Source organism: Anarhichas minor, unplaced genomic scaffold, assembly GCF_050575085.1.
Source record: "Anarhichas minor isolate MPS153535 unplaced genomic scaffold, ASM5057508v1 ptg000058l, whole genome shotgun sequence".
NCBI classification, from domain to species: Eukaryota; Metazoa; Chordata; class Actinopteri; order Perciformes; family Anarhichadidae; genus Anarhichas; species Anarhichas minor.
Window position 1 is genome coordinate 5,796,655 of NW_027466504.1, and position 25,344 is coordinate 5,821,998.

General features: G+C 43.9%; 1 protein-coding gene across 1 annotated transcript; it reads left to right on the forward strand.

Annotated features, from left to right (window-relative positions):
- Window positions 1-9,105: 9,105 nt before the first annotated feature.
- LOC142932816 (gamma-aminobutyric acid receptor subunit pi) lies at window positions 9,106-24,675 on the forward strand (the record flags this gene model as incomplete). The annotated part of the gene is made up of 8 exons (XM_076076896.1): window positions 9,106-9,232; window positions 11,816-11,883; window positions 12,335-12,552; window positions 14,581-14,663; window positions 22,250-22,387; window positions 22,497-22,649; window positions 23,902-24,092; window positions 24,304-24,675. Coding segments are annotated over 8 exons (1,350 nt in total), but the record flags the coding sequence as incomplete, so codon positions are not given.
- Window positions 24,676-25,344: the final 669 nt, after the last annotated feature.

A 25,344-nucleotide genomic window follows, 5' to 3' on the forward strand; every position in this document is an offset into this window, starting at 1 on the left:
CATTTTCTTTAGCATTGATGGGAAGCAGCAAAGGACCGGCTCACCTGCATGACAACCAGCCACCTCGCCGAAGTTGAGCCACTCAGGAGACTGTGCGCACATTCAATCAATTACTCATGGCTGAGCAAGAGTTTGGATCTATAAACATCAGACTGAAAGCAGGCCAGCTGATTTAATGCCTGCTGGATTTGTCTCGCAGCGGGATCCCGAAAAGCTGTTTAATCACTCCGAGAAACTCGCTGAAGAACATTTTGTCAAACCACGCACCGCTTGTTGCTGAGACAGCCATATGTCTCTTTTCTATCATTTTGTGTTTTCTATTTTTGTCCAGATGCAGTTTGGTAGTAGGCCTACGACGGCATATTCCAACACTCACACACAAACGATATAACTTTGCAGCTCGTTGAGTGACAAACCGCCTCCTGAGAGCAGTCTTGTATAAAAGCAGCGGCTGATGCGCGTTAACAACACAATTGACACGCAGACATGTTGTAAAGCTCACACGAATAATCCATCCAGTTTTGCCGCAGCGGCGATTCACGACACCGGTTAATTTCTGATTGTGCCGGCGCCGTAATTGATTAAAAGCCGCATGGACACGAGAGGGCATGACAAGTTGATAGTGCAAAGTGAGCAATACTTCCTCTTAATTGGCTTGGGGTGATGGAGCAGAGCCCTTCATTGACAAATCTCACTCTCAGTAATCAGCAGAGCCGAGTTTCCAGGCCTGCATGTATTATTAATGAACATGAGGTCAGAATAATATAATAGAATGAGCAAAAACGCCACATCTATATCTGTAAAGATTAAGAAGTGGTACTTTAGCATGAAAGAAAACCTATCAGGATTGTCAAGCACACGAAGCCTTGTAATCCAGGCAAAATGGAAGACGGGTAATGAGCTTTTTTTTTTTAATTACAACTAACTTGCCAAGATTATTCTACAGCAGGCGCCTTCTTTTTAACCCTCTGAACCCCAAAACCCGCAGAGGGGATTGAAAAGCATGCTATCTTTATTAAACAATCGTCAAAACCGTTTATCCTACCCACAAGATTTTCATCCCCACGGTCCTTGAACACATCGTGTGTGAGGAACGCTTCCGTCAAATGCTTCCAATTGTGATATTTCATGAAATCTTTTTACTCTACATGTCTCATTTAAAATCAAATAAACCTTTTGCTTTAGCCTGATCCTGTAAAACTGACTTGCCTGAGACCAACAGTCACGCGACAAAAAATTCTGTGAAACTTCAACTGGACCGCAAGCCACTGAGCACCGTGCATTGAGAAGAGGACAGCAGAGGTTGTAAGTAGAAGCTTAAATAGTTCAGTCTATACAGCACGTAGAGCCTCCATTTTTTTTCCAACATTGGTGACACTTGTGGAAATATATAAATTCCATTGTTTCCAATTTTTGCAAAATAAATTAAAAAACAAATTCAACTTGCATTCTCTCTGCTTCTAGCCATGATTGTGCCATTTCCGTAGAGGTGCAGGATATACATATTACCGTAAAAAACAAGAACAGAGATTAATATCTGACAGGAGCGGGGGAAAAAAGGCTCCAAAACTGCTGAGGATATACAGTACATGAGACTAAAGAAGCCAGAACCATCTAAAAGTGGACCAGCAACACTTGCCAATTTGCCTGAAATATAGTCACACATTTTTTTATGTCACAGCTCCCATTTTTTCCCCTGAGATTCAAACTTCAGTGGGCTTATAAAGATAGTAAATGTTCTGTATTTGGCTGGGGGGGGGGGGGAGTTTTTCTATTCTCCCATGTGTTGGGGCTTAGGGAGCTGCCTGGGATAGCATGAAAGGGAGAAACAGCTGCTTTTATCCACGAAAGCCTGCGACATGAACTCAGGAGGAGTTTTTTCTTTTCTTTCTCGCGGTGTCTGGTTTGCCTGCCTCAGCATCTCCGAGCCCGGAGTGGCTGCCGAGGGGTCCGAGGACGCTTTGGAAGTCCCTGATGAGCGAGAGAATAATCTCTGTCTATGAGAGCAGCAGCGACTTTCCTCAAATCCCATTTCACAGCGGCAAAAAATAAAGAAAGAATATTCTCTGAAAAAAAAAAGAAGAGGCTTAATGCAACCTGACAGGCAGAGCATCCAGTGTGGGGGAAACGTTTCCGGCACACTTTGAGGATCGAGCTAATGCCGTGTGTTCTACCTGTTCTCTCCAGCAGCCTCCTCGTCAGACTTATGGCCTACTGTACCGAGGAAGCGATTTCTATGGCTTCCCATTTGATCTGCAGCCGTGAATAATACGCACACGTCATTAGCCGTCACGTAAATATGAATACGCTTGATTCTCTGCCCTTGAAGGTCAACTAAGGGTTGTGCCTCATACCATACATGACCTTATTTACTGTAAATCATAATGGCATAACCCACATAATTAGAACCAATCCAATTCTATCATTTACTAATATTAGGGAAGAAACTAAACTAATATGACCAACAGTAGAGTCTATATAACTGATTTGCTTGCAACAAATCAAACTCTTCTCATGAAAATGCACCGGGGAACCCGTCCATGCGCCACTCTGGGGGCACCACTAAAAACAACAACGTATTCCTTATGCCTTATTAAACTCAGCTGATTTGCACAATGCTCCTGAATAAGGTAATATTTTCATCAAATTGCTCCCCGTGCGCATACAGAACACACATGTGTTACTTTTGTCTCATGCGAATGACTGTGGGGATTCCTGCAGTGGAGAGGGGGAAGGGGGGGGGGGGGGTTATCTGGGGAGGCTATGTCATGAAACAGGATCTGAAAAGGCGAATTCCCCCCACAGTGTTTGGAGTCCTTCGTTCCGAGCCACCCTGTGATCCCTGTACAGTATTGCTCTGTCTGAACCTATTCCTCCACCCACGCATCCACCATCATTAGGCAAGCCTAGGGGCCACAGAATGTAGAGCACAGAGGCCATCCTGCAGTGGTGGAGGTCGCTCATGGCTGGCCAGATGTTTTGTGTGCACTGTGTTCTTTTTTTGTTTGTTTTTATATCCATATGTCCTAGCATTAGCTAACCCTGCTACACTGGATGTTAACCAGCTAACTAGTGAATGTGTTATGAGGTATCATTGCCCGACATATGCACTGCTTTTTGATCCCTTAAGGTTACTGTCAGGAACTTTTAACTGGTTATAAAACAGTCTCAATTTAATACTGAAGCCTTTATATAACCTACATAAGTAAACAAGAGCATCAGCGAGAAGGTTGCCTATATTTCTATATAGTTATTCTTACTGCTTGTCACCGGTGCCACCGGGACCGATTCTGGCGAAATCAGACGTAATCACGCAGGTTCACCGGAAACTCCTACAGATCAGATTCCAGCTGGGCCTTGGAAAGCCACCAGCCCGCCGCGGACAGACCCAGATCCGGCTTTGCCACCGCCTTTGACATGCAGGAATGCTCCACAACCGGCAGCAGCGAGGCGAAGCTCTGCTCCTGGCCAGGAGAGGAGACGCTGCTGCCGGTTGTGGAGCGTTCCTCCTCCCGCCGGAGCTTCCGACTGCATGTCAAAGGCGGCGGACGCAGGCCGTATCGCTGAGAGGTCTGAAATGAAATGAAAGATTTTGCATATTGTGGTGGATCCAGCCCTAGTGGCATGTTTAACATCTGGATAAAAGTGAGCTCACTGAAATGAGAAGATCAAAATCAATCTCATGTCAATGCATTCAGTTTTGAGCTGGAGCCAGGAGGCGAACAGCCTAGCATGAAGACTGGGAGCTGGGGGAAACTGTTAGCCCGGCTCTCTCTTTGAAGTTCAAAAGCTGACTGATATTTCGCTAACAATAAGCGATAGACTCCTTTCCCATTGACAGTCGACGAGTATGTGAGTACCTCTGCTTCTAGTCGTTATGCTAAGCTAATCATCAAACTCTTGAAAAGAAAAGCAAATGAAAACATTGTCAAAATGATGAATTATGATCTTTCAAGCTACGCGGTAGTGGATTTCGCCTTACTCTGGGACCACTGTCCACCTGTCCTGTTTTGATTGGCGGTTCGTTTCTGGTTTCTTCCTTTCATTGGTGACTACTGAGTAATTACAAGTGTTACTGGTGTTTTCATGCTTATTTCTCATACAGTATAGCCAGCAGTCATATGACGGGTGTAACAGTTTAACTAATTATCTTCATCACGGCGCAGTGAAGCAACCCAGACATTGATTGTTAATACTGTGACAGAGAGAGAGAGAGAGTGAAAGAACAAGGAGAGAAGCAGGCGCACAATAAGCAAACCAAAGGGCTCATTACCGAGAATAACAGAAGACTCTGATCACGACCGAAAGAGACACTGATCATTGTCTCCCGCTGGCACTTCCATCCCACCGAGTTCAGGGGGGGCCAAGAAGAAGCGATCAGCGACGACCGGCCAATTAGCACGTTAGAAGATGATGTTTACATCCACGGCATAATGCGTCTGTGCGGATAATGTATATCTGTTCCAAACGCCATGACGGATCAAGCACTCAGCCGACGTTCCCGTTTCAGCAGGGAGTCGAAGTGCTGATCTGCTACATGCGTTTGCGTCCATCTCCCTGGTAGATGATCACCAGAGATCACGTGTCTGTCACAGGGTTTCGCTGGCGTTTAGTTGATTAGTAGTGGTGTAACGGACCGCTGTCGATCCGTAAACGTACGGATTCCCCCTCGGAATAATTACACAGTTTAACGTTAACCATCACAGTGTGAAATAAAGTTTGACTGACGATCGTTATCCGCCAATATTCAGTCAAATCTGCGATCAGGACATCGTTTATGCTTTTCTAGTCGCTGATCTCTGATAATGTTACATTGTGAACAATCAATCCGTGTTGAAATTGATCGGAGGAGAGCTGGTAGTGTTAGCAGCACCGCTAACGGCTAACGAACGGAGGTTAAGTTCAGTTACATTTTTAAGCGGTCAGGCTCTGTTCATTGAACATGAGTATTGGGCGAAGGTCAATTATAACGTTGCATGATGTGTTCAAATGTAATCTCGTGAAATGTAGTTTTGATGAGAAACTTGAATAAATCCAGTTGTTACAACAACATAAATAGATATTAGAGATGAATTATGAGCCGTTTAACTTCCTAACACGAGCTCTAAGCAGCTTATGATACGTCATTCAAATTATGACAAGATTTGTTTGAATCAAACATACAATCTGTTATTTCCTTATCATTATAATGCTGTGTTTTTATGAAGAAAAAAACACTATAAATTGCTACAGCAAAGTAAAAGCATAACATTTAGAATTGATGGTTGACTTCAGAGTGGTTGAAATTAATTTTGGGACGGTGGCAAAAAAAAAAGTCTGGAGCCGTGTAGACCAGCTGCTATAATCAAACAACAAAGGGATTCGTATCTGCCAGTGAGGATCATCAATGTTCTGCAATTATAGCGGCAAAAAAAACCTGATTAGGGATCTGTAAGTCATATTTGCTCCCTTTTTTCTTTTGTACTGATCCGATCTGTGACTCTGATCTGTGATTCGATCCAAACCGCGAGTTGTATGATCCGTTGATTAGCTTGTCTTTAACACCAAATGTAATGTGAAAAAACAATGCGCCCGTCCATCAATTTGACAGATGGAGCTCGCCCCGTTCAGGGTTGTGAGCCGGCCGGAGCCCATCTCGGGGTGCGACGGGTCAGAGGCTCCCTGGACAGGCTGTCAGTCCTCATGGGCAGAGAGACACACTCGGGCGGTTTAAGTGTACCCTGCATGTGTTTAGTTTGTGAGTGGAAACCCAGCTGGTGCCGTCACATGATGAAGTGTGAGGCGGCGCTGCCTAATCTGCAAGTAGACAAATATACACATAGTCATACCCTGCTTAAGCTACTTTACTACTAGTGTACATTCAAATATTCCCGCAATAGCCTAAGACACGGTATAATATGGCAGCTAACGTACAGTTCCTCCCGGGCTAATATAGAGGCATACATATAAGTTTATATTTAGTTTTTTTTGCGATTGTGTTGAGAGCGTTAGCTTGTGACTTAGTATGGCAGAGGCCCCCTCCTCAGCTCGGTTGAGGGCATTCAACGTGCCATCTTGTTATTCTTGATAGACAGCCTGGTGAGCAGGTGTGTCAGGTGCTGTCAGCGTGCATCCTGGGAAACGGTGCACTCCGCAGGCTGCGCTTTCATCTGGGTTGGGAGAGGGACCCTACAATACATAAATATGAGTGTTTGTTTGTGTGTGTGTGTGTGTGTGTGTGTGTGTGTGTGTGTGTGTGTGTGTGTGTGTGTGTGTGTGTGTGTATAGATGTGTGTTTGTGTGAGGTTGCCAGTCACAGTCACAGCCTAAATATCCTCTGTGTTCACCACAATGCCGCCTTTGCACGAACATAACAAGGAGGAGTTGATCATATTAGTGGGATTCTGGGGGGGTTCAATATCCTTTTCTTCTTATTATTTTATTTTTTCCCCATTGTCAGGGCTCAGTGGATAGCGAGTGTTTTGGCAGGTATGAGAGCTCAGGTCTCATACCCGTCTGCAGGTGAAGGTTTAGACAGCCAAAAGTTCGAGTGCCTGGGGATTTGCAGAGATGGATAGCGTGAGAGGAGCCGGAAGCTCTTAGCACACATTCTGGTCGGAGATGCGTTTCAGTATCAGATCGTAAAAAAAACATAAAATATAGCTCTGTCGCTAACAGTAAGTGCTAAATAAATTTTGTTTTCTGTATTTGCCTTGAATGCTACTCCTTTTTTTATTTTTATTTTATTTTTTTATCACATTCCCCCCTCTCACATGTTTTATTTTTTCCCATTTCTCTCATCTCTGCCACGGCAGAGACACATTCAGAAAAAAAAACCGCACACGAAACCACTTATACAGTTACACAGATGCAAAACCATTTTGTGAATGTAATGAGGGTCACACAGGGCGACCCAGATTGATACTGCAGCATGCCGGAGGCAGAGCGCTGCCAAGACCGGCACTAACATGGCTTTCCCATCCGAGTCTGTTGCTTGCTGAAACAACAGGCTGCGAGCCAAGTGAGTGAGACTTTATGCGGCACAGCAACAGTGCGCTGGGAGCGAGTTACCCCACAGTCTAAGCTGATTTGACACAGTCAGGTGAAACTAGTTCTGAGTCTCGCGGAGGAGACTTTTTCAGTGCCTTTTTTTTCTGCATTTTTTTGTAGAAGCCTGTACGGTTAAGAAGTTTCGGCTCTCGGGCCGTGTGGTGCATTCACAGCCCGGCCTCTCATGGGGAAGACATGAAAAGGGCTTTGTGATTCATAGATCTCTGTCCTGTGTTTGTTTGGTCCATCCACCACCCCTCACTCTGGCCTTTAGTGGACCCTCTTGCTCTTAATACTACGCCTGTTACTCTGAAAATTTAATATTGACGCGGATGGGTTTGCAAAGGTGCTTAAGGGGGGCCTTGTGCGTCACTATGAAGACACCGAGGGGCAATGACTAAGCATCGGGATTTGACGACCTGGAAGTAACACCAGGCTGCCCTGACTAAATGTCCCATGAGGTTAACAGTCTTGGTTTTGTGTGAAATGTCTCGACAAATACTGAATGGATTTTGATGAAATTCCACAGAATCAATCAAGGTCCCCAGAGGATGAATCCCAACGAGTGGCAACCTAACTTTTCATCAAGTGTTTCTGGTTTTAAATTCTTCAAAAAACGTTGAATGGATTGCCATTCCTGTTCCCCTCAGGCCATAATGAGGCTAAAATATCACTGTGTCCAATACGATAGCGTATGACTTAAGCCCTCCAAAACAAAAAGTAGAAACTCTCATCATTTTCTTCAGTGCTTTTTGTTTGGTGTTATTTCGCAAATGTTAGCGTGCTAACACACTAACCTAAGCCTAACCTGTTAAACATCAGCATGTTAGTGTTGTCACTGTGAGCATGTTTCCATGCTAACATTAGCATTGAGGTCAAAGCACTGCTGCGCCTCGGTACAGCCTCACAGAGCTGCTAGCGGTAAGTGCAAAGGCTGCGTCTCCCTACAGAAAGCAAAACTTACATGCAGCATTTTCTCATCAATAAATCATTGCATCCATCCTGAGACGTTTCTATAATTAACATACAAACAGGGTCATCACCACCAGGAAGCAACGGCGTTCTACAGGGTCAGAAATAGCAGGAAAGCTACTGGATTGCAAAAGGAGGTTGCTTTATAGCACAAAACAAAGAGGGCGTTGCTTTTCTGCCACCTTATGACAAGAAGCAAAAGCGTTTATAGAACAAGACTGGGTCGACATTTAAACTACTAATCATCTTGAGTCAAAACGATTAACTTGTTTACAGCAATTAACGTGCTGAAATTCATTTTCAGTAACACGCTGGTGCTTTAAAACACGTAGCACTTTCTTCACCCTCGTGGCGATGAATGACTGAATGTGTTGGCATCTGATGAGTCTGATAAGAAAAGCATCTGGCCTCTGTGTTCTTGCTCTCCTTGTCACTCATTTGACGACGGCGGCGCACAAGTGACAGAGGAGACTCGGAAGCTCTGCCAGCATACGGAGATGAATGTTACATCATGGCACGTGCCCCAGGGCTTCCTCCACAGAGCAGGCGTTTCCGTATTTAAAGCCCGATTCATACACAAACACACACACACACCACTGGGGAAGGCGCAATGAGCGTTCTTTTCCCCGCCGCAATTGCCAGCAATATAATCATCTTCCCACACTTCAATGTGCCTTTAAGGATAGCATTGAGAAACAACGGAGAAAGAAATATCTCATGAAAGTGAATGGTAATTTTAAAGGCGTAAGTGAATGGCAAAAAATAAAAAAACAGAGAGAAGGGTGGTTTAAAATATCCTGAACCCGGTCAATCTGAGGTAACCAAATAATTAAAAGCAGGGTTTTTGTTCTCCTCTTCCTGCTGCTTTTCAGTTGCCATTTTAGTCTCCCACCTTTTCTCCCAGCCAGCATGGTTTCTAATATTTGCTGTGGAACTCAATCGACACCCTGCAGATTTCTGTGAACAGTGAGGCGCTCGTGAAGAGGAATCCGCCTGGTAAATGCACGACGGGATGAGGAATGAAAAATAATTTTCGTCTCTGTGTTTTTTCCTTTACCTCCTATCACTCTTTCCCTTTCCCCCTCTCTCTCTCTCTCTCTGTCTGTCTTTGTTCTCAGGTTGTTAGAGAACTCGATGCTCAACGCAGAAGTGAAGGAGGGAGAGATTCTGCCTCCTACCATTCATAGGCTGATGAAAGGATACAACAAGTACCTCAGGCCTTTCTTTGACAGTAAGGAAACTGCAGACACATGCAGCCACGGACACGACAGAACACTCCCGGGAAATGTGTGTTTGGCAGAGAGCGAGAGGGGTTCAAATTGCAATTTTGTGCTCGCCTGTCCCTTTGGAGTAATATAGTCTGACATGCATGCATTTCAATTTACTGCATATGTATAAAATTATATGAAAAGAAGTTTATCTTTGATATTGTCCCATAAATCCTTTGGAAGTAATGAAATGGTAATAAGGAAACGCATGCAGAAGAGAACAACAAACTCTGGTACGAAGCCTGTAAAAGAGTGCTTTATATACTTAAAATACTAATATCTGTATAAATGTGGACATATAACATTGTGAGCCGATCAGGGCTGCTAATACGTGTCATGATTTAGATTCCAATTTTTTTAGCGGCCGTCTAATTTGCTTTCCAATAGAGAAGCAGAGTCTATCTCAGTGTTTGCTCTCAGAGGAACGATGTTATGTCATTCCACCGCAAAATCCCTCGCCGCCGTTATTGTTCTGGGCTCCGAGGAATCCGCCACAATGTGATTATGGTTTGTTTACTCGCTGTTTGATCTGTAATAGCACCTCGGACTTTACCAAGGCGAATGCCATTCAGCATAATCGCCGCTCCTCCCGCCTTGGAACGCGAGCTTGGCACACATTGGCGGCAGAAGCACTGCGAACACACACATTCACACACCCACGCACATGTATTTGCATAACGCTGTGAGAACTTACATTGATTTTATACATTCCCTAAATGCTTCACGAGATATGGGACAGCTGTAGCGCTGTCAACACACACCCCATCTCTGGTGCTTTGTGTTTTCATGGCATTTCCAGCCACACACAAGTTAGAATATTTTCAACATTTTGGTGCAAGGTGCAGGTTTCACTGCTCGTCACTGTCATCCTCTGGCCAGACAGCCGCAGGCACAGCCAGCAGGTTCGCTCCGTGCAGACAGTTCTGCCCTCTTACTCAAACCTTAATAATTAATTCTCATGCTGAAGAAGTAACCTGAAATGATTAGTTCGATGTTTTGGGTTATATGCTTATTCGTTTTCTTGCTGTGAGTTAGATGAGAAGATTATGTTGCTTTTTCATCTGCCAGCGGACTAATTTGCCTCATCTTTGTAGATCTTTAGACCGCTATTGAAACGCAGTGGGCTAAAGCAACGTTTTAGTTCCTTGAAAAAATAGCCCTGGGACAAAAATGACCTGGAACTTCTCGGTGGAAACCAGGCAGCAACCTGTGGTTCTGAAAAGTGAAGCCAGTGCGGAAGTGCCTTATACTTGCATATTCTCTAATGGCCAGCAGGGGGCGACTCCTCTGGTTGCAAAAAGTCTGATTGTATAGAAGTCTATGAGAAAATGACTCTACTTCTCACTTGATTTATTACCTCAGTAAACATTGTAAACATGAGTTTATGGTCTCAATCTCTAGTTTCCTTCAATGCAGCATGATGTTCATTTAGTAAATGATGGTCCATTTAGAGTCAAATAGACCATAAAGCAGGGGATGTTTAAGGGCGTGGCTATCTTGTGATGGACAGGTGTCTACCACAGCATTGTCCTGTCTGGGAGTTGTCTGTCATTTTAGAACTTAAACCCTTTGACAATGTATTTTCTGTAACATTTTTGTCACCTAAAAATGTTTCATTCAGCATTTGGTTAGCTCCACTTTCTTGGAATACATCTGATTGCAAAAAACCAAGATGGCGACGGCCAAAATGCCAAACTTTAGGCTTCAAAACGGCAGTCCACAAACCAGTGGGGGACGTCACTGTGACTATGTCCACTTCTTATATACAGTCTATGGTGGAAACGCAACTTTTTTTGACACTGTTAGCTTGGCTCTGTCCAAAGGTAACTCAATCCAGACGGAAGTGTTTGGTTTTTACACTCCATCAACATCTTTTGTACATAATTCAATAAAACACATACAACATGTTAACAAGTGAGCTTTAACGGTGCTGGTAGGTGGATTGTTTGCCTTTGGACAGAACCAGGCTAGCTGTTTTCCACTGCTTTCAGACTATTTGCTAAGCTAAACTTAGCTAAGCGGATGCTAACCGTGGCTTCATATTTATAGAACAGACATGAGAGTCATATAGATCGTCTTATCTTATCTCATCAGAAATCGCAGAAAGCACATTTCCCAAATATCTGCAGTATGACAACAGACTCATTAGCCTCTCACAGAAACGAAGATTGATAAGAGAGAAGGAAAATGGGAAGATGAAACATAAGAGAGCGACAAAGTTACCCCTCTTTGATGGTGAGCCATCGAGAACTAATTCCCTCAAGGGGGTTCACACTCGACAGACTGCAGCTGCTGATGTGCCAGCGATGTGGGGTCTTTAGCATTTTAAATGTGCTGTCCTTAAAGAAACTGTCATTATACAACACTGTAGATCCCTGTGCATTCTCAATATACCCTGCTATGTCATATAACTCACCCAGTCACATGTACAGTCGTAGCCATCTGTATGTATGCATGGACACTCACAGACATATATTCAATGGTGGGGATTATGCAGTAGATGACACGATCAGCAGTTTATTAGTGGTTTCTTTCTTTGTTTCTAGATGGTCCTGTAACGGTGGGTATGAGCCTGGACATTGCCAGCATTGACACTATCTCAGAGATCAACATGGTAAGACAATATTTTTATATGCTAATCACTCACTTTTTTATCAGCCGTCCAATCCCATTGGAGGAGTGGCGAGACAACTAGTCTTCTGATTAAACCAGGCTCTGTCTAAATACGCTCTCGGACCAATCAGTCGTAGCTTGCCCGCTGAGATGTTTCCTCACTCGCAAAATCTCATGGGCCCATCACTATACATGATGTCAAAACCAGAACAGACTTGCTGATGTGAAGCAATGCTGTGGATTACTACAGAGGGAGCTTAGGGACCTGACGCCATTAATACCAAACAATGCAAAAAGAAGAAAAAAAAGGCACAAGCTGACTAATGAAGCACAGGTTCTCAAAAGAAAGCTTGGTTTGCAAAAAGGTCACTTATTTGTCAGCGTATTTGTGACACGCTTGTTAAAGTAGTCCATTAGCTCTGTTGTGACCTCTGAGCCCCCCCATCCCACAGGACTACACCGCCACCATATTCCTCCGCCAGCGCTGGACGGACGAGCGCTTGGTGTTCGAGGGCAACAAGAGCCTGAGCCTGGACGGGCGGCTTGTGGAGCTGCTCTGGGTCCCCGACACCTTCATCGTGGACTCCAAGAAGTCCTTCCTCCACGACATCACCGTGGAGAACAGGCTGATACGCATCTTCCCCAACGGGACCGTCCTTTACGCGCTGAGGTGGGAGCACAAAGCTCGGTGCTTTATTGCTTGTTGCTTTGGTTTGTTTGCTCCAACAGATGACGCAAAGGAGGCAAGGGAAACGGAGGATAAATTGGCTGAGGGAGGAAGTGCGGGTTGAATTTGGAGATAATACGATTGCAAGGCGGAGAGTTGTGTCAATTATATTACTTGGGTATTGGATCGTATGAATGCGGGTGAGCGCGTGATCTGTCAATACAATGAGCCATCGAAGCAACGGCGAGTCCCGTTTCGCGCCTTCCCCAGCGTTGATTGCTCTGTGTGCGAGGTGCTTAGCATCTGACGAGCTCTTGGCGAGCCTCTCGCCTTGACTTTCTGATTAGACGTCGTGCCAAGCAGGCAGGTTATAGATAGAAGGGTTAAAGATGATCCAGCAAGTGGATTTGTTTGGCTCTTTTAAGCCCGCGATGATGGGATTTACACATCCCACCGCTTCTATGTTGCGCGCTTTAACCTCAGCCTGTCTGTGGATTGTATGAGAGCTGTCCATGGTGCTGATTTGACTTTGCCCCCCCCCCTACCCCAAACAGTCTGTTGTTGCGCCTGGAGCTCAGCGGTGCTGAACTGCATACGAGTTATGTCGTCGTTACACAATGAGAAAGAGAGGAAGTGAGCACATGGGAGACATTCTAGCTAGTTCTAATGGCAACTCTGTAACTATCATGGGGGGGGGGGTAGAAATGTACGTGGGCGGCATGTTAGAGTAAATTGGGTTGGGTATTCAGGTCTCGCCTCAGTCTGGCCTCACAGTTAATCATGTCTCCCTACGCTGTAAACATCAACGGGGCCCTGCATCGCTCTCTGGAGTGCGAACATGCTCGTCTGTGACTTTTGATTCATGCTTTCATTTCTAACAAGTGCGTGACATTGTTATATGCAGTGTGACGTGTGTTGATTTATGGTGTGTGTGTGTGTGTGTGTGGGGGGGGGGGGGGGGGGGGGGGGTGTGGCCTAGTCTTCACGGACCTTTGCCTCCGTACAGAGAACTGCACAGATTCCGGGCTTTTACCCTGACAGAGGAAATGTGGAGGAGGGTGAGGCGTCACAGTCAGAGAGTCGAGCCTAGTGAAGTTAGGGATGGCCACCTCGGGGGAATTTAGGGCTGTGAAGAGGGACAGAGCCAAGAGTGAGAAATGCGAGGTGTTGAGGACAGGACAGCTGTGGTAAATGTTTCAGCGCTGCGCTGGGGGGGGGGGTACATGAGAAAGCACTGAGGCCATCGGAGCAGTTGAGCAGTCAAAATTACCGTATTCTACTTTTATGGTTGACGAGGGTCCAGTTTGTGTCACTGATGAAAAATATGAAGCCAGAAATCAGATATTTTTTAAGGGGCCCCCTCCGGTTATTTTTCCTTTGATAAGTCAATGTGCTACAGCTTATTGGTGTAGAGAAGTTTAAACAATATTAATTATTCAATACAGAAAATCAGTGTCCCTTTGCCTGGTTATGAATCGTGATTATGTATGACATTTCAAAGAAATTATTTTAATCTTTTAACAAAGTGTTATTCTAAAGTGCAGACTCCTAAGTGTGAAGCATGGATTGAAGTTAAACCCAAACTACCCTCCCTAATCACTCCATCAGCCAATAGGAAGCCTCCAGACATGATGAGTCATGGCTGCGTCACATCGATCACCAGAGCTTCATAACACTGTCCATCATTAGATGTATCAAACACTTCTATGACTCAATATATTGATGCTTGCAAGAGCAAAGCTAACAGAAGATGCTCTATTTCCCCCACAGATGTGTTCACAATATAAATATATGCAATTTGGTAATATTATAAAGGAAAGCTATGTAATATGTGACTCAAATACAGGTTTAATCGTATGTTTACTGAGGTAATAAATCAAGAGAGAAGTAGAGTAATTTTCTCATAGACTTCTATACAACCAGACTTTTTGCAACCAGAGGAGTCGCCCCCTGCAGGCCATTAGAGAATAGGCAAGTATAAGGCACTTCCGCATTGGCTTCCCTTGTAATACTACTTTGAATTTTTTCTAGGATCACCACCACCGTGGCTTGCAACATGGATCTGACCAAGTATCCCATGGACAAGCAGACCTGCACGCTGCAACTGGAGAGCTGTAAGGACACTTCGCACTTAATAAAGAGAAACCCAAGTGTTGCAGCTTCAAGCTGTGGCAGTGACTTGGTGGGTGGGCGCGATGTCAAATGAATCTCATCAAACCGAAGGATCAAACGGATCACTTTCTCTCATCTTCTAAACTGCTGGTGTGTGTGTGTGTGTGTGTGTGTGTGTGTGTGTGTGTGTGTGTGTGTGTGTGTGTGTGTGTGTGTGTGTGTGTGAGAGACTGCGTGCTTATTTCAACACAGTGGATCAAATAGCAGGGGCAATTCCGGTCACGATGGAGTATTGTCCCTGTGTGGGTTCGTCTGTCATAAATTACCGTCATGAGCATTGGAAATTGTCTACACTTTAAAGGAACAGCTAGGGAAGCTACCCTGCTCCCAGTCTTTATGCTAAGCTAAGCTAATGGGCTCCTGAAGAATACGCGCGATTTGATTTGGCAACCTATCCTCATACAGTGGTTCGTATGATGTCTTACGAAAAGATACCGCTCATTTCAAGAGCCAGCAACATGTGTTTCAACTTACGCATGTTACATGTGTCACACAGTCTTTACAAAATAAACGTCCTTATTCACAGGAAACAACATAGGTTTATGTATCAAAATCTACTTGGTGAGGTTTAGGAAACGATCTTGAAATAATACGTTAAGTTGAGGCAACAAAACTACTTAGTTTGGTTTCGGAAAAGATCATTTGAATTAAAATAACCACGGAAGTGCTGTAACTGAAGTACGCAAGTTATGCGTCAAATAAATAGACCATGACATCTCGTTTCCTATGGGTAACAAACAGCGGTCTCCTGGGTCAAAGACCGCTGTTTGTTGGACCCATTCATCGCCCTCCCTTACCGCCCTGTGTGGCCTTTTGCGGCCTTTATACTTCCTCATATCTGCAAATTGCGGATTATACGCGTTATTTTTCGTAGGTATAGCTACTAACGCTGGATGAGAACAGCCTGGATTTGGTGAGGAACCAACGTGTGTACACGTATTTTTTTGTTTGTTTACAACTAAATTTCCCTGGGCACCTCTAATGCACAGATATCAATATTCTAACTTTCAGACCAAATACGTGTTTCCAAAAATGTCGATATTAGTCCTTTAATGATCCAAGTATGCTTTTTAAAACAATTTATTTTCGTGACATTGACAGTGATTTGTCTTATTTTGACATGCTGTCAATGGTTTGAAGTGGAAATGCGGTGGCAGTATGTTTATAAGTAAAGCAAATTGCAATTACGATTGAGCAACCTGGATGGATTCTTTTTTTTTTGGGCCTTAGCAAGGGGTGGAAGGAAGAAAATCTCTCCCCACCCCCCCCCCCCCCCCCCCACCCCCCCCTTTCTGCTTCCTTAGCCTCCATCCCTCATCTGCCGTATTTGCTTCCCAGCTTGCTTTTGCTCTGTGCTATTAAATGACAGCCAGCCAGCCTAAGCTAAGTCTGATCCCTGCCAGAAGCCCACCAGGACCTCGGTGCCAAATAAAACATTTAACGGCAGCTCCAGTCAACTCCGGTCCCACTTAGCAGACAAAAAGACATCTGGAGGTTAAAGTTAGGTAACTGAGAGGATGATGGATCCTTCCTCTGCTCAGCTCAATAATTTCAGACTAAATATCTGCATCTCTCTCTCTCTCTCTCTCTCTCTCTCTCTCTCTCTCTCTCTCTCTCTTTCCCACCCTCTCCTACAATCTCTCTCTCTCTCTTTCCCACCCTCTCCTACAATCTCTCTCTCTCTCTCTCTCTCATCCTGCTGCTCCATCTCTGCTGTTTTTTTTTCTCCCCTCTGTCTCTCTCTCTCTTTCAATCTCTACTTCCTTCTTTGCGCTGTCTCTTTATGAAGATGCATATTGAAGGATTTATTTTTTCTTTTAATGCCGTGCCAAAAGTGGATCCTCCGCATTGGAGGATGGTTTAAAAGAGAGCGCCATCGTGGGAGGGGGGGGGGGGGGGGGGGGGGGGTGCGGCGCGTTGAGATCGGGATTGCGGTGAAATATTTAGTGCGTTCTGACGGCAGCAAAAAAAGTCAGAGGATAGTCGCAGTCCTTTGTGATGTAACTTTTTTCCCCCTCTTTGATCGTGGATATGGCTACTTGTTTTGAAGGGGCGAATGGAAAGGTCGTGTAACTCATTCCACGCCAGCCACGAGCCATTTGCGTCTCTAATTTGTACACTAATGTCCGGGCTTTAGGTCAGGAGAATAATGAGTTATTCTAATAAGGACAATGAGAGAGAGAGAGGGAGAAAAACAGTGAATCTACAGGACCTCTCAGCAGCTACGTCACCACTGCCCTTCATTAGGGGACTTTGCTCCCAGCACCATAGCTCACCATCGGTCAATACAGTTTTTCTCGATTGCTAAGACACATTTCTTGAAACGGTCACCCATTTTCTCAAAACTGTAAACACAAAACCTCATCTTCAAGCACTATTTACAAAACCTCTGAATCCTCTTGCAAAATGAAATTTTCGCCTCAAAACAGTTTTACCTGTGCTCAAAATCAAACACTGCTCTCAAATCATAAACAAAGTGATCAAAATAATATACACTGTCAAGCAGTCAGTAAACAATACACCAATAAATAGAAAACACATTGTTCAAAACATATAGTTCTCAGGGAGAAGTAGATTTTTAATCTCAAAACAAATTTCATATGAACGAAAACATGTTCTATTACAGTTGATCAGAAATTACTACTGTGCTTTGCTCTTTGCAATTTCTTTTGTTCTTCCTCCTCCTTGTACCCCTATTTTTACAGTACTGTACCCTGCATCTCACAAACGTGTCCTTTGTCTCTGTGATACTGTAATTCTTGTTCTTTGTTGATATGAACCTGCAACCAGTCAAAATCTATTGAGCAGTCAGTACTGTTACTGTAACAAATAGAAAGCACGATGTTCAAGGCCATACAATTTGTTTATTGTACATTATACAGCCTACAATGCACTGTAGGCCTACTACAGTATACAATACAGTAAAAGGGACAAAAATCAAAGGAGTCAACATGTCATCAATGTGCTTCTTCTTGTCTTTGGGCTGGGTCAGGCCAGAGCACTTCGTCGACATCACAAGCAATATTTTCTCTCCTGAGGCAACAGGGGAAGAAGCCTCTTGTGTGCCGTATCCAGCCCTGACATGATTCCTCACCTATATCACCACAGGCTAATTCCATGGCTTGCAGCAGATTTACTCTGGTGTAGGGTTGTCTATCATACACTTTCCATCTCCATGAGGAGAAAAACTCCTCAATCGCATTCAGGAAAGGCGAGTATGGAGGGAGGTACAAGGTCACAAACTGACCATTGATGTTAAACCATTCCCTTACCCGAGCAGCTCGGTGGAAACTGACATTGTCCAGCACTGTCACATTGGTGGGAATAGGATTCTCATTTAGCTCTTGACCCTGCTGCTCAAATAAAATATCTCTTAGATTGGCCAGAAATCTTAGAAGATGCTGGGTGTTATATGGCCCGAGTGTAACATGGTGATGTAGAACACCATGGTTTCTGATAGCAGCACAGATTGTGACATTGCCACCTCGTTGACCAGGGACTTAAACAATGGCCCGCTGTCCAATCACGTTTCGGCCTCTCCTTCTCCTCTTTGTTAGATTGAAGCCTGCTTCATCGACAAAGATTAACTCATGGGGTCTGTCCAAGGATTCCAAGTCAAATATTGTCTGTGTAGGAATACAATATAATGTATGTAGAATTTAGTAAGTTGTACAGAGACAGTGCTATATTGTAGAGTTCAATTAGGCCTACTGTATGCACTTCTGATTCACATACATTGTATGTACTGAAGAGTAATGTCATTCACATAGTATGTGGCAGTACTGTAGACAATCTGGATTACAGTAAATGTGTCTGAATGTACACTTACTTGCACATACTGAGCTCGCAGTTCTTTCACCCTTGGTGAGTTGCGCTCAAAAGGTACTCTGTATACTTGTTTCATTCGTATCCTGTTACGATGGAGGACACGGTCAATTGTGGAAATGCTCACACTGTCGATTCCCTGGAAGTGTGTGTTGTCTTGTATCACTCGTTCCTGGATTTCTCTGAGTCGTATTAAATCATCTTGAAGGACCATGCCCACTATAAGGGGACAACTGTGGCTAAGTGGATAGCAGGGCCGTCTTTCAATCAGAGGGGCGGTGGTTCAATCCCCGGCTCCGGCTCTGCTAGTCGCATGTCGATGTGTCCTTGAGCAAGACACTTAACTTAATGTAATAGACTCTGAATTGTAATTCGCTTTGGATAAAAGCATCTGCTAAATGACTGTAATGTAATGTAACGGTCTCTTGCTCCTGAGTGAATATAGCTCTCCTTCCACCTGCATGTGGCAGCCTTGCAGTTCTACAAAAAGTAGATGTGCAGTTACAAAAAATATTCATGCAGTACAATACATACAGTGATGAACTTTACAAATGTCTATTGAAACAGCTGCATATAGTGTAGTACAGTAAATTTGCAATTACAAAAATACAGTAGCATACTGTACCTGTTCTCTTCTCTGAATGTCCTTACTATGGTGGACACAGAAAATCGGCTCAAATTGGGGTGCACTCTAAGTCCTGCTTCCCTCATTGTCAGTCCGTGGACTATAACATGGTCTATGACTGTTGCTCGAATTTCATCAGATATTTCCACTCTTTGTCTTCCTCTTCCTATTCGTCCTCCTCTTCCTCTTTCTTGCCCTCCTCCTCGTCGCCCACCTCGCATACGCACTTGTCCTCGTCCTCGTCCTCTCACATTGTTTCTTCTATCCATTCTCAGACTTTCTCCTTCCCACCTTCAACCACCTGTTTGCTCTCTAAACTGGCTTATATTGGTTGTGTCACATCATTTGATACAAGTGAAATCAATTTTGAGTGATTGTGTTTAATCAATGACATGTGTTCTCTATTTGTATTTGATTGTTGCCACTTGTGTTACCAGTATGGATGACATGTGCATTAGAGTGCAGAATGTGTTTTGAGACTGAGAATGTGTTTAGAGTTTTGCTGAAAAGTCTAAGTGAGATCTGCAAATTGTGTTTTACCATGTGAAATAGTTTAAGGTATTGACAACAGACTGCACAATTAGCTAAATGAGTTCAGGCAACTGAGAACTTTGTTCAGCCAATGGGTTTTAGTGTTTTAGCAATTGAGAAAAACTGTAATACATGACTCCATTCTACGGTTTACATCTGTAACGTTAATGAGGATTTCCTGTAGGACATACAAGAGAGGTGTGTTATTCCAGCTCCGGCTTACATTTCTTATTCTCTTGCTCCCTCTGCAGATAAATGAGAAAAATACACCTCAGAGGTTGTGAATCACACCGTTTTTTACTTTATTCTGTCCTCAACAAATATAAATCATAGATAATTATTATAGAGTAACATTGTACCATCAATATGTAGCGCTGCCACACTTTAGCTGCTGCATCTCTGACCATAGTGCCGTCTCATTCCCGAGATTTATTTGGGTTATCGGGGGTCTCGAGGGGCCTAGTGTGCAATGTGCATGATTAGTCTGTTACGGCACGATGGCGAGAGTTAAGCTCCGCAAATGCATTTCCATTAGCAAAGTCCTGTTGGATCTCCGTGTGTCAAGCTGTGTTAGAGCGGAGACCGTTCCGTTTCCACTGTGACTGTACGGCTCCATACATGAAAGATTAACGTCGTGTTTTAGAGTCTTTAAAGTGTCGTCTTGTTTTAACGGCTAACACGCGGCGCTTTAGCGGTCGGTGGGGACTTTAGCTATCTTTAGCTCTTAGCTTCTCACGGCTAACATGACATCTTAAGAGGGGACACTAAGGTGAACGGGGTTAAACTATTCAACCAATAGATACCCCCATGAAACATTACCATTACATTAAGAAGTTTTTATTAAATAGTATGTTTTAAATATGCAAACGAGGCAGTATCTAATTAAATATGTGCTAATTTGCATACATTTCCAGAACAGAAATCTGAACATTGGATAAAGACAGATTCAAAATTCTTGTTTCATTTTGTTGACATATTAGAGTCAAAAGTTTTTACAGAGGGGATTTTGGATATCTCATATTTATCACCCCATGAATCAGAAAATACTCCACAGCCATAAAAAAAGAAACCCCATGTTTTTAGTAATAAAGTGTTGTTTATATCAGGCTGTAAATGATATATAAAGAGACCGCTCAGGGACACACATTGACAAAGTGTAGCAACAATAAGACCTAAATGTGGATCGTGTACTTTTCTCTCCACAAGTCTGAAAGATGACACGTTATGGAAGCAAAAATAGCCCAAAATCTCTGCCCTTAAACTTGATTTTCAGGAGTTTCCGCATTCCCCTTTGGTTTTATGCAAAATGCTTCTCTCGTGCGGATGAGAAGCATCAGAGGGAATTTACCACCCGCTATGGGTTGCAATCCCAAACAACTCAGCCATGAGAGGACCAGACTTCAGCCTAGCTGGAGCCGTTAACATTCACAGCTGTTCCCTCAATTGCTGCTTTGGGGTTTAGCAAAAACTGTTAAAGCTGTTTCTACATCATCATCATCATCATCATCACCACAATAGTTATACATTATAGCAGCTTTCTAAGCTAATGTCTAACGTGCTCGTCATGTTTTCCACCTGCACAAACACTGAAACTGCTGCAGGAAGAAGTAAATGTATTTGTTCCATCTAATGTATAATGCTGACGCATTAGCAACTCATAAAGTTTTTATAGAGAACAGCTGTGACGGAACAACATTAGCGATCGGTCGGATATTCACCGTCCTTCTTAGCAGGCCTGGTCGAGTCCTGCGGGACGTGTCTGTCTCTTTAGCCGCTAAAAGCTCCACCGTGTCCAGCAGCTAGACGCTAACGGCGTCTGACTGCTGTTTGGTGCTTGGTAGGGAGTGTGCAGTGGCTTAATCAGAGGGGGTTTTTTTCTCCTGAAAATAGCTGCCTGCTGCAGCAAGAAACAAGCTTAGGAAGACTGATGTAGAATATAATTGTATTACAGTCAAAAGAGTTGATTTATGGAACCACTGTAGGGAAGAAAGTGGAAATAGATATTTAAGAAAAATAACACACTGAATGGATATTTAATGGGTGGTCGTTGTTTTAAATACCTCATTTTCGTTTGGTTTGATTGACGTGATCGAGGTGTGTCTGGTGAAAGTTTGAATAATGTTTGATTAATACGTTTACTGATCAAACAGTAAGTATTCACTTCTTCCTACTCCTTTTTCGGACATTCAACGCTTAATTATGTTGTTCTTGAGAGATTGTTGTACAGCCTATATTTAATGGGTATTCTTGTCTTCTCTTATATTCTATATAATAGGCTTATACTGTCTTAAATGTTCAAAATTCAAATCTAATCTTAATGAGAGTGATAAGTCTGAAACGAAACAGTAAAGTTGCCATAAAACCAAAACCAGTGAGTTGAAAGCAGACTGTTTTATAGGGGAACTAAAGAATTGGGTGATAATTCTCTGTGGGTTCTTTACTACAAGCATATTGATTTATACTTATTTCAGCCTCTTTTATTTAAAATATATATTGATGAGTGCAGCTTTTTCTGTAATAAAAATGTCATTTCCATCTCCCCTACAGGGGGTTACAACATCAACGATGTCATGTTCTACTGGACCCGAGGAAACGAGTCCGTCAGTGGTTTAGACACTCTGCAGCTGGCCCAGTACACGGTGGAGGACCACTACACGTCCGTCTCAGAGGCCGTTTATGAGACCGGTAACGAGTTACTCCCAGGGCTACGCTCATTTTTTAACGGCAGCCGTAAAATGTCGTTTTCTGTTATTAAGTATCGTACGCTGACAGACTTCTGTCCCTCTTCTCCAAGGCAATTACCCGAAGCTGGTCTTCCACTTTGAGCTGAGGAGGAGCATTCTGTACTTCATCCTCGAGACTTACGTCCCCTCCAGCCTGCTTGTTGTCCTCTCGTGGGTTTCCTTCTGGATTTCCCTGTCCTCCGTTCCAGCTCGTATCTGTATAGGTACGAAACAAAGCATCCTTTTTGCCTTCCTGGGTAAAAAGTCACCCACTTTTACAATACACCAAACCGTATGCAGATACTGTGCGTCACTGTAGGAGCTGTGTGCTCGGTACTTATTTCGTACCTTATTTCTCTTCTTCATCAGTCATCGGTATGATCGCTACGACACTGAGACTTCAATACTGTCCTTTAGTGAGCACAGATGTTGCTTTGGGTCTTGGTTTTCGAGGGCTGACGGTTGAAGAGAGCCTCTGTGACACTGTCGTTATCTAGTGGCAACATCCGAACATGGATGTTGCATTGAATTAAATCCACCGCTATACTGCAGGGGCTTCAGGGGGGCACAAAGTTCTCGAAACAAAGAAGACTACAATATATCCTGCTTCATGGACCACCGGATGTGAAGGGCTTGATTTCAGCGAAGTCAGTGCAGGTTTCTTCTGAACTTTTGTCTCATATGTGAGGACATTGGATACATGAGATACTCCAGATGAGGGCGTATTAATCTGTAGCAGTACTTCCCAAAGACTAGGTCGGGACCCACTGGTGGGTCCAAGGGAGATTTTCATTAGATAAGTTTGCAGAATTTCTTCCATAGTCTTTCATTTATTAATTATATCTGCAGTACACATTTGAGCCACATCAGGGAGCCTGAATGTTCGTATTTTTAAAATAATTGTAGCCACAATGTAGCAACATTGAATCTAATATAAATGGATAGCGTACATTCTGTTTGTTAATGAAAGGAAGGAGATGGCCTGTTAACTCCAACTAAATGCATTTATTTGGTCTCATTTATAAAGTTTTTAACAGGGATCGTAGGTTTCAATAACAAAGGCATAAGTAGTGATTTATCAAATGCATATCTCTTTGAAATGGCTGGTTTACCTGTTAAAGATAACATGAGGTGATGGCCGTTAAAATGGTCAGGAACGTTCATCTATGCACAGATTTCTCCCCAGAAAAAAATGCCTGTTTATCCAAATCTTCATCTATGCCATTGACCTCTATTGTTACCAAAAAAACACAGTAATCACACAGCAGATTTTATTCACTGACTAGTTAGTTGGGTGGTTGTCCCCAGGTTTGAAAACCACCAAAAAATTTGTTTTCAAATCTCCCATAACGTTGAATACCCATAACCATGAAAAATAAACCTTACTCCTTACACCCCATAAAACACATTGCCAACTTTGGCAAAGAATCCGTATTTCACCAGCGTCTCTCTGTGTGTATTTTACTTGTGTGCCAGGAGTGACCACAGTACTGACCATGACCACTCTAATGATGGGAGCCCGGACGTCACTGCCCAATGCCAACTGCTTCATCAAGGCCATTGACGTTTACCTGGGCATCTGCTTCAGCTTCATCTTCGGAGCGCTCATTGAGTACGCCGTGGCCCACTTCTGCAGCCTCACTCACCTCGACACGCACTTGATCATGGTGAGACCTTCCTGGATGTGCTGTGTTATTGTTAAGTGTTGTGGTCACGGTCATTGTCCTCACAAATGGTGCTCATTGTCATCGTCATGTCATCGCGGTGCTCTTTGGGGTGAGTAAAACAAGTGGCACGAGCTCTCTCAAACTTTGGATGTGTCGCGTTCTTGTTTCTGTTCGAAACTCACCCTTTCGTCGGCTCCCGTTTCTCTTGCAGTACGGCCACCACATGCACGACCTGGACGACGAAATGAACGGCATCATCACCACCATCACCAATCACAACAGGGCCAAGAGACGCAAGGACGCCGCCGCCGCCGTCGCGGCCGCGACCCCGCCGGCCACTTCCCTAGAACTCATTGTGAGCCCGTCCAGCCCCTCGGGCAGCGAGCCTAAGCCCGAGGCGTCGCCCCCGAAGCGCACCCACTGGTGCCTCACCGCCCTGGCCACTGTCCGCAAAGTGCTCCGCAAACTATATTGCTGTCGCATAGAGAACCCCCACCATATAGACAACTACTCCAGAGTCACCTTCCCTCTCTCGTTCGTCATGGTCAACCTGCTCTACTGGACTTATTATCTGTACTTCTAGCATTCGCTCGAGTGCAGCACGTGTCCCGGAGAGTGGTGTGTAGACGAGAAGTGTATTCTACTGTATGTATGTACAGTAAGCGTTATTTCGGTGTGTTTTGAGATGAGTGTGTACAATTTCAGCATTTGGATTCATGAGCGAAGTAGCATACTTACATAAAGGGCTGTTTCTGAGGGGGGGAAAGAGAGACGCCTACGATTACAGCTCCATCTTAAAACATTGTGTAGTCAAACTCATTACTTAAAGTTTTATACAGCCGGTAAATAATAGGCCCGTCCGACACAGACTGGGTGAAATTCGATCGACGCTGATACACCTTGAGATTAAATTAAACGTCACTTATAGAAACAGATCGCCCAGTCTGCATCTTTTTCGGCGTAGTGTTTTTCGTTCCTCGTGCAGGTCGTTACTGTCGGACACGCAGAAGATGGAGCTGTAATTTAAGGCGTCATGACGGAGGGAGAGCGAATCCCACTTTGATTCTCTGTTGTGATGGAATGATTATCGACACTTTACGACTTCATCTTCCATTTCTGCCTGCAGGTACAATATTTAGTTTGAAAAAGCAAAAGTAATGGATGGGGGAAGAAGGATGAAAGAAAGAGGCGAGGGAGCTGGAAAAAAAACTCTACATGAAGAGTGTGTTAAAAAAATATAAATCAGTCTCCC